The 17,650-nt window shown below is 39.9% G+C and overlaps 1 protein-coding gene and 1 long non-coding RNA gene across 3 annotated transcripts in view; both read right to left on the bottom strand.

Annotated features, from left to right (window-relative positions):
- LOC104603335 (uncharacterized) overlaps positions 1-15,848 on the bottom strand; it is a 38,125-nt gene extending 22,277 nt beyond the window's left edge. The window contains exon 1 of one of the 2 annotated variants that reach the window (XR_016082846.1): positions 15,711-15,848. This is a non-coding gene — a long non-coding RNA (uncharacterized LOC104603335). The remainder of the gene's footprint in view (positions 1-15,710) is intronic. The other variant, XR_736206.3, reaches the window with a different exon arrangement.
- Positions 12,832-15,755, bottom strand: EMB2217 (Pentatricopeptide repeat (PPR) superfamily protein). The gene has a single exon (XM_010267347.3). It carries the CDS (start codon positions 15,646-15,648, stop codon positions 13,111-13,113), a length of 2,538 nt encoding a protein of 845 aa, XP_010265649.1. The 5' UTR covers positions 15,649-15,755; the 3' UTR covers positions 12,832-13,110.
- Positions 15,849-17,650: the final 1,802 nt, after the last annotated feature.

Raw genomic sequence — 17,650 nt, 5'->3', positions numbered from 1 at the left:
TTATCTCTAGAAGAAACATCTCTGGGTATTGAAGACATCTTGACTGCAGCCACTGTGTAGGTGACACTGATTGACACTAGCCGAAGCAGTTCTGAAGGTTCTGAACCAGTTTTGGAGCAGATCTGATTAGCTGAAATGATCACAGCAGGTTCTGACAGCACTCGACACAGTTTTAGACTTGCCGAGACTGTCACAGTTCTAAAACAGTTCAGTTTCAACAGCAAGCAAGGAGTTTTGGGTTGGTAACCGACCTGAAGCTAAGGGTTCTCAACTATTGTGCTATGCAGACTCCACTTGAACTTTGAGTACTGCAACTGTAAAGAGAGTGCCCTTCCTTGCGGCCAATACTAGGACTGCTGACATCAGTCCTCAACTAGGGTTCACAGTGCTGAACAATCTGGAGCTGGCAGCTCCCTAGGTAATCTCACAGCAGTGGTGAGGGGTTTCGGACTGATAACCACCCTGAACTTGGAGCTGTTTGCCACATTGCTATGATGGTAGAAGTGTTCACAGTGCTGGTAGAACACTAGATAGACTTCACTTGGGCTGAACCAAAAACTGCAACGGTTTGGGTACAGTAGTGAGTGAACAATTCGAGGCTGCAACAGTAGCAAGTGAACAGTGGGCTCTGTAGAAGAAGCTAAGTCTGTGCGAGTCTTGCAGGAGCACCGAAGCTGCAACTATAGAAGTAGCTAAGCCCCTTTCGGCTAGTGCTAGGACTGCTGAAATCAGTCATCAACTAGGTCTGTCCTACACAGACCTCTCTTAGTAGCCAAATAGCTACTATTTGCTGGAAATAACCTAGTAGGACATCTACTTCTGGGTCTTACTTCCCTTGAGTCCTACAACCAAGAGAAACCCTAGGTTCGAACTTGCTTTACTCTCTTACACCCCTAGGTCTTCACTACAGCAACCCAAAAAAGGAAGAGAGAAGATGAAAAGACAGCAAGAGAAGAGAGTGTGTGCCGGCTGAAACCAGGAAGAAGCTAATGCTCTGAGACCATGAAAGCTAAATTACTGTAGCCGAAGTAGCAGAAAAGAGAAGAAGAAGAAGAAGAAGAAGAAGAAGAGATGCTGGAATGTCGAACTGCACTGCTCAGTCGACAGTACTACTATTTATATTATGGTGTAGTACAATGATACAGGAAGTTACTAGAATGCCCCTGATTAGTGATGGGACACCCAGACAACTTAAAACATTAAACAGGATTAGGCCCATTAACAAAGGCCCAGTACAGGACAACTTAAACTTAAGTATAGGCTAATAAGAACTCTTATCAGCCGAATACTCATACATACAAAGACTTCAATCCAACAGTGGAGAGGAAGTATATGCGTAGGATCACTAGTGTGGCTCTAATCAAAGTGATTCTTCCTCCTAGAGAAATATAGTTTCTTTTCCAGAGGCCTAGTTTCTTGACAAACCTCTCCACAACCGGCTTCCAGAATCTATCAGCTCTCAAGTTTCCCACCAAAGGTAGCCCTAGGTAGGTAATAGGCCAAGCCCTAATCTCACAACATAAGACCTCTGCAAACCTTAGGATTTCCCCCTCTTCCAAGTTAATTCCCACAATTTCATTTTTACTCCAATTGATCCTTAGTCATGAAATACTTACAAATCTATCAATCAAAGCCTTCAAATTTCTAACCATTTCCATATCAACCCTCTCGTAGAAAAGATTTGTATAATTTTTTTTTTTTTATCAATAACACTTTCATTAAATCATTAGTAGAAAATTTACAGGAGAAAGACAAACACACTTATCTTCGAAGAGCCACTAAGAGCCTCATAAAAGGAAGAAAAAAGAAGAAAAAGAGAAAAGAATACACTAAAGTTACAGCTTAGCCCAAAACAGTGAATCCCTTTCTGCCCCTTGTTTAGCTAAACCGTCAGCTAGGGAATTAGCCGATCTTTTAACCCAACATGTCTTAACTTCCATCTCCCACACCAGCCACATGAATTTCCCCCTCATTGTTATACTTCCATAAACCATTTTGATCTTTAGTCAGCCATCCTATCACCACCTCTGAATCCCCTTCAACTATGAGTTTCTTGATGTTCAACTCCTTAGCTTTCCGGACTCCTTCCATAACTGCAAAGATCTCAGCTCTAAGGGAGTCACCCACTCCAATTGGGCCTGAGAACATGGCAGAGATGACCCCATTTTTGTCCCTAAAAACACCTACAATCCCCGATTGCCCCGGATTTCCCCTACTGCATCCATCAAAGTTCAATTTCAAGAATCCACTAGGTGGGGGAGTCCAAGCCACTTTCATTACTGACTTGGTCTGTGTGCAATTTGCAATTTCACCCCACTTCCTCAACATGTCATCCACAGTGTAATCTGTGAATAGTTGAAAAGATTTGTATAATTAGCAAATTGAAGATGGGATACTACAACTTGACTTCTACCCACACTCCAACCCCTAATTAATCCCTATGAATCCACATCCACAACTAATCTACTTTTTTTTATGAATGATTAGGCAATTTTTTTAAAGAGAAAAAAGGGAAGTACAATCAGCCTTGGAGGAAGCATGAGATGCTACCTCCCCAAAGGTACGAGTACAAACCCAAACATTGTCAAATTATAAATTAGCCCAATACAAAGATACCCGAGAAACCCCTTGCTTAGCTAAAGAGTCTGACAAAGCATTAGCTGATCTTCCAACCCATTGAAAATTGATTGTCATGCTTCTTGTAATCCACTTACTTTCCTCGGACGATCTCTATAGCCCCAAGTGACAGTGTCCAGATTCTATAACCAACTAACTATGAGTCTATGACCTTGGAATCTCCTTCAACTACCAGATTTTCCGCTCAAGTTGGCTTGAAATCTGTAAGCCTTGTACAACTGCTAGTAATTCAGCTCTTGTTGAGTTTCCAACTCCTACTAGACCTGAGAATAAGGAAATAATGTTGTTGTTCTTATTCCTCAAGATTCCACCAATTCCTAAAGGCCCTGGGTTACCTTGACTGCTACCAGCAAAATTCAGCTTAATTACCCCTTCTAGAGGAGTCCACCTTGCTTGTAATCTGGATTTCTTTGAAGCTATTAATGCCACCACTTCCCAACTCCTCCAAATATCGTCATAGGAAAAGTTCACAAACAATTCTGAGGTTTTCAGCCATAGGATGGTCCTTGTTAGTATGCATTCCTTAACTTCCTCAAGACTCCTTTCTTTTTCTTGGAAGATCCTTGTATTCTGCTCCTCCCAAAAGGTCCATACCGTAGCAGCTCTAATGCATTTCCACATAAGCTTCCCTCTCTTTGCTGGCCATCCAAGAATTGATGGATCAAAGAGCATATTTACATTAGAAATCAGGTTCCACCTGCAGCCAAATAAAGAGAAAACCCAATTCCACACATCTGCAGCAAAGGAACAAGACATTAGCAAGTGGTAACAGTCCACAACCAATTTACTTAACACCTCTGCCATTAGGATGAACAAGAAAGGGAATAGAGGGTCTCCTTGTCTTATTCCTTAGTCAAGAAGTAATTTTTGCCACCCTGTTTATGAGAATTGAATAATGGACTGAACTAACGCATCCTTTAACCCACAACCTTAATTTTTCACCAAAACCAAGCCTTTCTAAAATTTCTATTAGAAAACTCAAATCAACTAAATCGTAAGCCTTCATTTCAAGATCCAATTTACACACCAAGCTCGTTTCTCTTCTCTTTCTCTTTTCGACAACACACTCATTTGCCACTAGGATACGGTCCACAATTTGCTTGCCTTCCACAAAAGCCCCTTGAAAAGGTGAAATCACTAAGGGTAGCACCTGCTTAAGCCTCTCAAATAAGACCTTTGAGATAATCTTATAAAGGCTCTCTATCAAATTAATTGTTCTAAAATCCTTTGGAGATTTTGCCTCCTTTTTAGGTACTAGTGAGATGAAACTGGCATTTTCTCTACAAGGGAGTTCCCCTTTATGATAGAATTCCACAAGCACTTCCAAAATCTTAAACTTCAAAAACTCCCAACACTCCTAATAAAAGGCCATGGAAAAACCATCCGGCCCTAGGGCTTTAGACCTATCCATTGAGAAAATGCCTTCTTTGATTTCTTCCAAAGAAAATCTCTTTTCCAACATCTGGAATTGTTCCTCTGAAACTACATTCCAATCCAACTTCAACAAACCTGACTTACTCCCCATTAGAGCTGAGAAAATATTCTTAAAGTGGTTTACAAATACCCTTACAATCTCCCAGGGCCCTCTTAACTCCTGACCTCCACTTCCACACTACAAATGGTGTTTTTCCTTTTTCTACCATTTGCAAGTGAGTGAAAGAAATTAGTATTACCATCCCCTTCTGCAATCCATTTACATCTTGACTTCTATCTCCAACAAATTTCTTCTCTCTTTAATATCTCCTCCAACTCTACCTTTAACTTCCATCTCTCCTCTCTTTCCTCCTCTTCCAAGGTTCTAACTTCTAAGAGCTTCTTTTCTATCCAACTCTTCAATTCTAGTGGAAATTACTTTGATTTCTTGGTCTGTTCTCTTTGGGTGGGGAGGCATTTGCTAGAAAAGCCATCAAGGAGTTCAAAAAGAAAAGGAGGAAAGAGAGTTTGAAGAAGAATGCAATAAGGGAAGGAGGAGAGGTCTGGGATGAGGCTGATAAAGGGTAGGAGGAAATGCTCGAGGGGGAGGAATAGTGATGACATTTGTATGCTGTATTTTGTTTTGTTTTGGCGGATGTCCTTGGTTCAGGGGTGGTGTCAAAGGTTGGAGGCTTCTAAGAGGTCAACGTTTGAGTTGTACGTTTGGGGTTCATTTTGTTTTTTACGGCTGATTGTTGTAGTTTGTCACCTTTTCTTAATGAAAAGGTTCTTATATTATCAAAACAAGGATCCTCAAACTACATATTTTCAAACCTGAAACAAGCAAGACCACCAAAAGGAACTTCTTTCTCAATACAAATAGGAAAATGATCTAAAATGATTCTCGGTAGGATACTTGACATTAATGTCCCCTATAATTCCTCCCAATCATAAGAGAATAGGAACCTACCCAATTTAGAACAAGTTGAGGGGGAATGAAAATTTGACCAAGTAAAATCTGCTTGCAAAAGGGGAAATTGTCACTCACCTACAGTTTGTGTTATCTTTTGTGAAGGGGAAATTGAGGAGATGGATAATCTGAGATTGGTGGTGATGCATTTTGAGAGAGTCTCCAATCTGAAAATCAATTGGAACAAGAGTTGTGTAGCGGGGGTGAATTTACAGGATGATGAAGTGTAGTTGGTGGCTAGGGCTTTGGGTTGCGAGGTAAGTGGTTGGCCTCTGGTATATTTAGGTTTACCCTTGGGGGGAAATCCTAGAACAGGAAACTTTTGGTACCCAATTTTGGAAAGATTCACTAAGAAGCTAGCAGGGTGGAGGAGAAATTATATCTCACTAGGGGGTAGAATCACTTTAATCAAGTCCATTCTGGCCAACCTTCCGGTGTATTTTCTGTCTACCTTTAAGCTTCCTTCCAAGGTTGCCAGTAAATTAGAAAGCTCATGAGAGATTTTCTGTGGGAACCAGATGACTCAAAAAATGACCATTTAGTGAAGTAGGAAGTAGTTTCTAGGAGAAAGGAAGCGAGGGGTCTAGGCATTGGAAATATTAGATTAAGAAATATAGCTTTGTTAGGAAAGTGGTTGTGGAGATTTCCTTTGAAGCAGGACAGTTTGTGGCACTTGGTAGTGGAAAGTATTCACGAGATGGCAGCTAATGGATGAGATGATGGCGTCGACCCTAGGGCTTCTCATTTCTCCCCTTGAAAAGCAATTGTTGGAGTCTTGCCTTCCTTTCAGCCTTTCATCAGATTTGATGTGTGCTCAGGTAATAAAATTCTGTTTTGGGAGGACCTCTCGCTTTGGAACACCCCCCTTAAGGATAGATTCCTAGTAATGTATTCTCTTTCCCTAAATAAATTCAAAACCATCTCCTCACTCTGTGTGTCTAAGGGGACTTGGGATTTGGGTTTGAGAAGAGGGTTGAGAGATTCAGAATTGGCTTCTACAAATGAGTTGTTCACTGTGTTGAATTCAGTTTCCCTAGACCTTTCCTGCCCATATAATAGAATTTGGAAAGAGTCCTCTTCAGGAACTTTCTCTTGTTCATCTTTTTTCAACGCCTTAGTTCAGTCTTCTTTTGTATATGTCTCCTTTCTTGCTAAAGAAATTTGGTATTCTCCTGTGCCGCCAAAGGTTAGGGCTTTTTGTTGGGAAGTGGCTCTTCAAAAGATCAATACTATGGGTGTACTTCAAAGAAAAAAAGGCCAGACTGGGGCCTTTCCCCACATATCTATTACCTTTGCTTAAGAAATGGTGAGACAGCGACTCATCTTTTGATTTCTTGTCCTCTTGCTTATTATTTGTGGGATTGGTTCTCTTCTTTGTTTAGTTACAGATGGAACCCCCCCCCTTGGGTGTGCTGAACCTTTTTGACTCTAGCTTCTTCCGACAACCAAGGAAAAGGGGCAGGATAATGTGGAGAATAACAAGAGCAGCCATCCTATGGTCAATTTGGGAAGAGAGAAACAATAGGATCTTCCTAGGGCAAGAAAAATCCAAGGAAGCACTTGTGAAGGTTGTCACCATCAAGGTTATGCATTGGATGAAGGTACATCATCTCCTAAAGGACTTCTCCTCAGCTGACTTAATTAGAAATTAGAGTGATATAGTTATACCCTCGCCTTCCTCCCCTATGGTACAAGAATGTTGTATAACACCGCCTCAGTTCAGGGTGAAGCTAAACTTTGATGGAAGCTCCTTGGGTAATCCAGGTCAATCGGGAGTTGGGGGGGTGTTCAGAAATAAGGAAGGAAAAGTCTTGGCCCTTTACTCGGGCCCAATTGGGGTGGGAGATTCATTAAGGGCAGAAGTAATGGCCTTAATTCAAGGTTTGAGACTGGCGAAACAATGGGGAATGCAGCAATTAAAAGTGGAAGGAGACTCCAAGCTGGTAATAGGGTGGGTGCAAGTTGGAAACCTGGGAGTGTGGGCTCTTAGACAGCCTCTAAGAGAGATTATTAGCTTAGCAAGGGAGATTGGGGTGCATTTTAAATGGGTAAGAAGGTCAGAAAATGGAATGGTTGACACTTTAGCTAAGCAAGGAGTTACTAGGGAGGTTTTATTTTGGACCTGTTTGTAAGTTTTTGTTTTTTCCATCCATTTTGAGGGTGGTAAGCCTGTAATTGCTTCAATTCTCTAATGAGAGTTGTTGTTTCCTATCAAAAAAAAGATCTGCTTGCAGAAGGGAAGTTCTCTCAATTCTAGGGCATCAATGAGATGATTGAAATTTCTCATGCTAGTAGTGATTCCTTGGTTTGGATTATTTATTTCTCCCGACAACCTAATAACATTAAAATCTCCCCCCAAACACCAAGGGCCAATCCAAAGTCCTCTGATAGCAGAAATCTCTTCCCAAACAAAGCCCTATATCTAAACGAGTTAGGGCCATAGACATTTGTTAGTATTAGGATTCCCCCATAAGTTCCCCAAGAAGGGCAAGAGTCCAGCTAAGACCTTTGATTCCCCAGATACTTCTGATCCAATTTCTGTCAATATCTGCTAGCTTTGTCTCTTGGATCATAACTATATCCAGATTCTCTTTGGAACACATTTCTTATTAATCTCCTTTTCTTTTCACTGCTCAATCCCCTCATATCCCAACTTAGAATCTTCATCTCACCAACTTGATAGACCCTGATGATTTACCTGGTATCAGCTCTCCCCTTTTCTTCTTTCCTTTCCCCTAATTTCCTCCTTTTCATAACTTATACTGCATTTTTTGTCAACCACTAATCAATTAAAGACCCAACAGGTCCCTTTAAAAGGGCCCTTTCTTTAAGATTTGAAAAGTAGATGGGGCTTATTGATCCCATGATTCCAATGTTGTCAAGAGATCAGGTCTGGGCTAAGTCAAAGTAGACCCAATCCTGACACAATAAGAAACCCAAACCTTATACATTCTACAAGTAATAGACCCAAAACCAACCCTGTTATTAATTGGGCTTAGACTTAGAACCCGTTCGGCACACTTTCTGCATGGGTTGTCGTCTGTCTAGAAGCCCAGAAGCCCGTGTTTTCGTCTTTTCCCATTTGGTTGGGGGAAGATCTACCGCCGAAAGACTCTGCCCCAAAAAGACGAGAGAAGCCCATTTCGGGCTATTTTCAGGAAGCTCCAAATGGAGCTTTTCAACTTTTTTCGTCTCGTCTTCACACGGAAAGATGCGCCTCCAACCAGTCTGTGGACTGCCAAGATCTTTATGTAAAAGCCCACTATGTCTCTTGGCTACCAGATCTTTCAAAAAAGACTTGCCAAACAGCACCTTAATTTTAACTATCTGGCCTTTTAGCTTGGTAATTTGACAATAAATTTGCTAATTCTCTTGCTTCCTTCTCAAAATATCTTATATATCTATAATATATAAAGTGGATACTTGCCTTGGTTTTGGTGCAGGTCATAAAAGTCAATCAAAAGTCATATCCTAAGGTTTACCCTATCTTTACTTGAACACATGCCCTTATACTAGTCTCTTATAAAGTACCAGTTTTTTACATCTTATATGAAATTATTATAGGCAAACTATGAGAAACAATATAAAAATGTTGGGAGGTATCTTTGTCATGTGCTATGATGTACATATATGTATACATTTCCATATGTATAATTGTATGTGTATTTACAATTTTACATTATAGCCTATAGGTACAGGTCCTTAAGTAAACCCAATTCTGGCCCTACTATAATAATCTATAATCAGGATTCAGGACTCAAACTGCAGACCTAGAACTGACATTATTTTTTTTATCAGCAAAAAGATTGTTTCATTAATTAAAATATGTGGAGTTAATTACAGAATGATGACCCAATAGTCATCCCCAAGGATTACAACCCAAGTTACAACGAGACCCAATATAGTTTCTGCCTTGCAGCCCCTTGTTTGGCTAAAGTATCTGTTAATCCATTTGCACTCCTCCCGATCCACCTAAAATCAGCATTTATATCCTTTTCTAATATCTCCACTTCTCTGAAGATATGCTTGAGGGTCCATGGGACGTGTCTATTACATTTTTCCCAAGAGATTACAACTTTTGATCCACTTCCACCTGACGAAAACCCAATTGCTTTGCCAATCGGAGGCCCTGTAATAATGCCAATAACTCAGCCTTTGTTGAGTTTGTAATACCAATTGGCCCTGAATATAGAGCCAATATCTTGCATTCTTCATTTCTGATTGCTCCCCCAATTCCTACCACTCCCGGGTTGACCATAGAGCTTCCATCAAAATTCAGTTTCACTTTGTTTACCTCTAGTGGTTTCCATTTAATTCTTAAGATTTCCTTGCCCTTAGAGGACTGTGCTCTCTTTCCATGCCCTTTGGATGTCAGTTACAGAGAAAACTTGAAAACTGTTCAAGGTTTTTATCCACAATGCGACCCTCAATTTTATGCTGTCAATGACCTCTTCCAAAGTTCTGGATTTTCCAGCAAAAATTCTGTTATTTCTTTCCTCCCATACTCCCCAAGCAATAGCCGCTTTGGTAACTTTCCACATAATTCTCCCTCTCTTCTTTGGTTGCCTCAAGAAGTTAGGATTGAAAATGTCTATCACCTCTTGGGGAGGGTCCCATCTGCAACCAAAGAGAGCAGAAAAAAAATCCCAAATACGACGTACAAATGGGCAAGAGATCAATAAGTGGAAGTGGGACTCTCCACTATTCCTACAAAGAAAATACATATGAGGAGAGAGGCAAGTGAAAGGCCTCCTTTTCTGCAACAAGTCGCAAGTATTTGCCTTACCAAGGAAAAGGGTCCAGCAGAAAGCTTGGATTTTTTGGAGGGGTAGATAGGTTTGCTCCAAATTTCTTTCACCGGTAGAGCCACCCCTTGGGGCCTAGCAGAAGCAAGATGACTGAGAAAAAAGGATCAAGAGAAGAGCCCATCTGGGGAGATTACCCAGAATCTAGAATCCTCCAAATTGGGGTCCAAGTAAACTGATTGCAAGGTTCCAAGGAGATCAGTCAACGAGATACACTCTCTATCCCTAAGGCCTCTTCTGAAACCAAGGTTCCAGTTAATGCCTGAATGGGGAGCCACACCCAAATTAGAAATGGTTTCATTCTTGAAGTCAGAAATGGTATAAAGCCAAATTTAGCATCCCAGCCATTGCAATCTAGACCATGAATACTTGCAATTACTTTGTGCCACAACCTATCTCTTTCAAAGGGAAACCTCCATAACCATTTACTCAACAATGTGGTGTTCCTTAGGGCAGTGTTTCCCAATCCTAGACCCCCTTGCTCTTTTGGCTTACTAACTTGTTCCTACTTGACTAACTGATCATTTTTTCCCTCCCCCGGGTTCCCAAGGGAAATCCCTCATGAACTTCTCTAAATGTTTCGCTATCCTTGCCGGGATACGAAAGGTAGAAGGAAAGTAAATGGGTAGATTTGCTACAGTTGCCCTAACCAATGCAACTCTTCCCCCTAAAGATAAATAAGTTCTCCTCCAAGTGACAGCTTCTTTGCAAACCTTTCAACCACCGGCTTCCAGAATCCTTCTGTCCTCCCCCCCCCCCCCCCCCCCCTCAAAGATAAGCCAAGGTAGGTAATGGGCCAACTTCTAATCTCACACCCCCAATACCCCTGCAAAGCTCAAGAGCTCATCTTCCTCCACATTAATTCCAGCAATTCCGCTTTTGTTCCAATTGATTCTCAAACTAGAAATATCCTCAAAATTCTCAATCAGCGACTTTAGGTTACTCACCATTTCCAGATCAAGATTCTCACAAAACAAAATTATATCATCAGCAGATTGGAGATGTGAAACAATTACTTGATCTCCTCCAACCCTCCCTGACATTATTAATAATTGGAACAAAGTATATACACAGGTCCTATGTAATAGGGTTGATAGGGACCATGACTTGGTGTAGTGATAAAATCTTGGGCTGGCAGGAATTAGAACATGGATTCAAATATGAGGCCAGCCACTTTATGTGGGAAAAAATTCCAAAGGTTAGAACCATACCCATTCTACCCTCCCAAGACCCCAGATAGCTGGGGCCAACACTGGGTAATGGCCATTTTTTTAATACCCTATGTAATAGGGTTGATAGATTTAGGTCTGTCAGGTTGACCCAAACAATTGACAGCCCCATGTGATTCTCCAAACAATTTAGTCTTTTGCTAATCTGTTATGTAAAGTTGAAAACAGAAAATGTTCTTTCTCAAACAAAAGAGGTTTAACAAAGAAGGTAAAAGCTTTCAAACAAAAGAGGTGGATTTGGTTAATAGCCAGGTTTAACAAAAGTGGTAAAAAGAGGATCATTAATGGCCCTAGAAAGCTGCTTGACGAGGGAGAGTTGCAGAGAACTTCCAAAAGGACTAGCAGATCAGGAAATCGAAAAAGAAAAATCCGGTAGGCTGAAGGTGGGGATTCCGACTCTCACTCGGAGACAGGTTGCAGTAAGGAAGAAAACCTTAAAGAAGCCAGCAAAGATGAATTGGGGAGACAGGAAAGGTTGAAGGTCCAGGAAGAGAAGAGATCTCCAGTCAACCAGGATTCAAGGACTACATAGTATGCAGCTGAGGCTGCAGAAGGAAGTAAGGGAAGAGAGCATGTGTGTCATGATAGAGAGAGAGAGAGAGAGCAGAACAGACACAAAAAAATTCAAGAAGTCAAGGAAATAGTTCAAAACAGTGGAGAGGGAGGTGGAGGTGGGAAAGTCTCTCGGGATAGTTTTTGGGGAGGGGAAAGCTTTGCAAAGATAGCATTTGAGAAGTTCGAAAAAAGAAAAGAGAAGAGAATAAGAAGAGGGAAGAATATCTAGAAAAAATAAAGGGGTGGGACGAGGAAGGAGAAGAGGAGGGGTTGGACAAGATTGAGTGAATTGGGGGGAGGGGGAAGACAGGGAGAAGGGGAGGAAGTTGAGGATTCTCAGTTGGAATGTTAGGGATATGAGGGATGGAAGAAGGAGATAGTGAGGATCATTCTTTGAAGCATGGGGTGATGAGGGAGGAGATTGGGTGGAGCTTAGAGCTTCGGGGATGTCGGGGGGAGCTGTAAATTTTATGGTTTTCAGGGGTATATGAAGCACTTTGGAACTGAATCCTTGTAATTTTGTCTCTTTTCAGTGTAATTCTGTTATGTTGTTGGTTTGTCAACTAGACAACCAGCATTTTGAGATGTATTGTTTTTTTCGGTTTAATGAAATTTCTTTTTGTCCTTGAAAAAAAAAACGGAAAATGTTGACTTGATGGGTAACTATTCTGCTTGGATTTGTTATAGTTGATCCAACAGTGTCCTTCAACATTTGGGCTTTGAGCAGTGGATGAGGGTCTATTGATTCTTTGATTCTCAAGACAAGGCAAGAGAATTTTTCTTATAGGGGGATGCATCCCCACTGCTGTTATTTTGGGGAGTACACTCATTAACATTTCAAACCATTAGTTTGGTTTGGCAACATTAGGTGATAAAAGACTTTTCAGTATTCATTAAAAGGGAATAAGACTTCCTCTTGTTGTGACATATCAGATAATAATTATCAAGACCTAGAAAAGCGTAGAAGTGATGGAAACATCTAAAAAACAGTTGTCTTTTGATTACTTCTTTCTGCTAACTGGCTTAAATATTAAATCTATTGCAGACCTTCTTGATGTGCTGTCACAAAACAAAGATGAGAAACCAAACCATGCTTATGTTCACATAATTATGACTATAGATACACCTCTCAAAGAGATGCAAAAATAGGCTTCAACTATGTTCATATATTTGCAGGAATCATTCTGCTAGATACTCCAAATTTGTGATGCTGCAATGACCATTTCAACTCTTCAAAGATGACATATTATCTGCATAAATTTCAAATGGTAACGTTTTACAGCATAACAAAGGGTCATACAGATCCTCACTGACAGATATAAGTAAGATAAGATCCTAATCATGCAATCATCTCCATGTGTCATTCTAGTTACATGTCCAGCAAGAGATACAAAAAGAAAGACTGAAGAACAGGAGAATTATGAAATAGAATATATGGTTTCATTTAAATTTCTACGGTACAGAGCCTACAACTTATATTGAATTTTGACTGTGCTAACTCCTACACTGCCTTCCCCATAACCAGTGGCTTAGGAGGGGAAAGAGATCTAACTTCAGGTGCAGAACTAGGAAAGAGTGTGTTAAGCTTGTGCATGAGGATGTCAGCCCTAGATGGAATCTCATTAAGAAGAAACTGCTGAACAATTGGTTTCTTAAACCATTCCAATACAGAATCTCCTGGGCTCCTCAATACAACCTTACTGACTTCAAATGGAGATTCTACTGAACTTAGCATCTGTGCTATCACAATTTTCAGGGTGGGTCCTGTAACTAATTTGATCCGTCTTGGAACAACACCATAATACAACATGCGCTTCCTAAATCTATGGAGGGTGTGAACAACAGCTATCAAAGCAGCACCTACAGACAAGTTTCTAACATCCAAGGACCAGGCAATATGCTGATCAAAAACTATTGCCTTGGGGAAAAGCTTATTCTCATAGGCAACCTTCCATACACAACGAGCTCGGTTGATTTGTCCCATGAGCACAAGATAGTTAAGAAGCACATTAACATAGTACCTAGCAGCACCCTCTTCCAACTCATAATCAATGCTCTGGAAAAATTCTCTGACAAATGACAAAACTGGCTGTTTCCTCTGCTCTGGACCAGTAAACAATCCACACATGAAAGCATGTGCCTTATGTTTTGTAGCACTCAAGATAGACATTATGTGTCTCTCATTCTGCTCATCCTGGCACCGCACAAGATGGGCCAAGATTGATGTATATAATATGAGATCAACCTTTGCAGCTGAATTGACATAAGTCTCAAGGAGAGGCTTGGCTGACTCATACAATCCATTCTTCATGCATGACTCAAAGAGCTGCCTGATGATGAAGTTGTTGGTTCGAATTCCAGATGCACCTATGAAACGTAGCCACCTCAAAGCAAGATCTACAGACCCATCTTTAATATAGATCATCAAAACATCACAAGCACTCACATCAACAGAGTAACCCATGGTTTTCATCTCAAGTAAAACCTTTGCAGCCACATCAACAAGTTTCTTATTTGCTAGGACTGTCAATAGGGCAGCATATGTGCTTAGACCGGGTCTCAGGCCAGCATTGGTCATTGAATTATACAATTTCATGGCAGAATCTACTTGTCCAGAAGCAGCATGCATTTCCAAGAGGCAAGAATAGGTAGAAGGGGTAGGTAGAAACCCAGCTTTTTCCATATCTGAGAAAACTGACATTGCAATGTCAAGTTTCCCTGATTTCGCATGGGACTCCACAATCATTGTGTATAACCCATAATTTGGCCTGAACCCTGCTTTCTTCATCTCATCCCAAAGCCTCAGAGCTGTCTCTAGCTTCCCAGCCTTAACAAATGACTCAATCAAAGAGACGTACATCGTCACAGATGGCCTGAACCCAAAACCCTGCATTTCCATGTAGACTTTCATTGATGTATCCAACCTTCCAGCTTTCCCCATTGAATCAACTAGAGATGCAAAGATAGAAAAGTTTGGCCTAAAACCCTTCTCTTTCATTTCTTGGAAAAGCTTGAAGGCAGCATCCAGACGCCCAGATTTTGCTAGGCTTGGTATCATCAATTCATAGGTAGACCCATCCAATGAACACCCAGATTCTTCCATGGTCTCGTATATCTCAAATGCCTTGTAAGGCAGACCCTTGTTCAGAAACAATGTCATGAGCGAATTATAGGTGTGAGTATCAATTCTAGATCCTGAATCTTTAATTTTCTTGAAAAAACAGAAGGAAAGCTCTAATTTCTCAGCTCTGGCTAAATGCTGAATCACCCGATTATATGCCGTGAAAGATGAAATCCCATTATTTGCACATTCTCTAACCATATCATCGAATAGTGACTGAATTGCTTCAAATTCTCTGCTCTGATTCAATCGATCAAACAAATGAGTGTAGCATTCATCACTCGGGAAATACCAAGATTGCCTCCTCGCCCATTGGAATAAGCTCAAAGATGCATCACTTTCTCCAATCTCCTTCAACGCTTGGTTTACATGAGACATATTAGGAACAAAATGGAGTTTATCAAGCTGGGTTTCCATTTCAGGACCCCATCTCCACCTCTTAACAACTTCCACGATCTTCGAAACTGCGGAAGCATTCAAAAATGGCTTCTTTAGTTCGCCCACCATAACATGGTCATCTAGCCCTGGCTCAACCGATCGAATTCCCTTTCCGGAGAAAATCACACTGCCCTTTTCATCTAAATACTCTATATCTTCCGTCCATTCAGTCGAATCATTACAGCTCTCTCCAGAAGAAAAAGTTCTGCAGAAACTAGAGTATCCTGTGGGAAACTTAGGGAAGATCAAATCAAAGTTCTCCTTCTGAGCTAAAAAACTAAAATTTCCGGAGCAACCCCTATGTATTGATCGGGAGAAACCTACGTTAACTGTGTTAAAGATTCGGTTAGAGGGAACAATAGAGTTTTGCGTAAGAAAACAGAGATTGCTCAGTCGAGTGGTTGCTCGTTTCAGCCTTATGGGGCAAAGAACACTGCGGTAAATAGCCATTATGCGTATTTCGAAATGAAGAGATTTCATGACTCGAAGATATGTTCATAAACCGAACTCGAACTGAGAATAGGGTTTGTTCGAACACTAACCTGCATTAGGGAATTCGCCATGGTGAAGGAAGGTTAGAGTCGAGACTCGCACGCTCGGCTACGATGAAAACGCTACTTATTTGGTGCGCAGGAAGCCCATTGTGACCTGTTAGTGACGGGATCTGCTAGCTGCTACGCACAAAGGTGACCTGTTACTGTTAATCCGGTTTCTGACACATCCGCGCCCCACAAGCGCACCATATGTATATCTCAGCGTGCAATAATTTGTCATTGGGAAATATTCCCAATACACGGTCGGGATTTGCATTTGTGGGGCGCCCTATGTGGGGCACAGATGCGAATTTGCATTTGCCATTTCTTGAAAAAGGAATTATTCCTTTTTGCATTTAAAAATGAGTTCGTATCAGCGCCTTGTAAGGGGCGCCCCATAATGCCCCATGCTCCCATACCATATTCCGACCTTGTATTGGCTCACAGAAGATATTCTCAATACAATGTCAAGATGTGTTGTGGGGCATTGTGGGGCGTGCCCTTGTACGATATTGAAAAACTAGAGGCATTTTAACAGTAAAATGAAGATAAGTCGTTAAAGTTGTGTTTGTTTGCGGTATAAAACGTCGTTAATAGAGTTTTCACACCGAATCATTTGAAAAAAATTGAGTCTCAGAAAAAAGTTGTGTAGTGTGGTGTAGTTGAGACCATACCATGTCATCTCAGGATAGGTGTTCTGTAATATGGTCAAATTTTGGTAGCTTAAAGGCCCTAAACCACATCACACTTACATAGGCATTCTACAAGGTGTGGTGTGGTATATTTTGATTATGTGTATCTCATATACACAATGCAAGGTGATCTATGCCGTCAATGAAAAAGTAATATTTTTTGGCATTTTAAGCAAAATGCAAATCAATAATATGAATTAATTTTAACATGTGATACAAAAATTAATAGTAATATAATTTAAAAAATTAAAAAATGTAAGAGAATTAACAAATAAAAAGTTAAAAAATTAAGATTGATCAACAAATTAAAAACATTACTAATAATAAAATTAGTTAAATAATAATTAATATTTATAATAAAATTAAGAAAAATAATAATTAAAAATATAAAAAGTTAAAATTAATATTGATCAAAAAAATCAAATAATTACTAGTAATAAAATTAATAAAGTAATAATTAATATTGATAATAAAATTAATAAAAGGATAATTAAAAATATAAGCAAACCATAAAAAATAAAAATAAAAAGTTAAAAAATTATATTGATCAAAAAATAAAAAACATTAATAATAATAAAATTAATAAAATAATAATTAATATTGATAATAAATATCTCAACTTATATACTTGTTTTTGAGATATTTTTTTTATTTGGCATCTGTTTTAGCTTTACTAGGCAAATCAGAAAGGCAATAAAGACCTCAAAGACAGTTTGGAAACTTAGGCTTTGCATGAATTTAAGGCCTTTACATGCTTTTCCTTTACTATTTTAAACGTGTTACTCTTCAAATTGACCATAGAAATTGCATCCAGACAATTCATTGGTACTCGTCAAACAAAACTTATAATTGACTGGCTCATTGTTGGGTGGTTGGAGTATTTGATGGATAAAGTTTGATTATGGCTACTTGGTTTCTGTCATCCCATGGGTTCAGATGTCCTAGACGGGGTACTTTACCACCCCCAAACCCATCCTGCTTCTTTTTAGCTCTTTTTATCTCCTTCATAAAGTTTTTGCACTGCCAATGAACCAAAGTAATACCGGTTTCTGTTGGAAGTTGTTCTCCTTCCTGTATTTTATTAGTTAATGAGATCTTCCTCAGTTTCCTTTGTTTTCTTTGGAAGGTTGGGTTTTAATTTGTTGTTCACAAATTCAGTTTAGTTTACCAGCATTATTATCAGAGTCTTGCTGTGCACAAAAGTAAATAAGATTATAAGATTAGTTTTTCCTTTTCAGTAAGCAATTAGAAGTCTGA

The sequence above is a fragment of the Nelumbo nucifera genome, chromosome 2 (assembly GCF_055504915.1).
Source record: "Nelumbo nucifera cultivar China Antique chromosome 2, China Antique-T2T, whole genome shotgun sequence".
Taxonomy (NCBI): domain Eukaryota; kingdom Viridiplantae; phylum Streptophyta; class Magnoliopsida; order Proteales; family Nelumbonaceae; genus Nelumbo; species Nelumbo nucifera.
This window is presented reverse-complemented; position numbering and strand designations above follow the sequence as displayed.

Coding starts and splice junctions, on each gene's coding strand:
- EMB2217 (XM_010267347.3), bottom strand. CDS start 15,648: ATGAAATCTCTTCATTTCGAAATACGCATAATGGCTATTTACCGCAGT.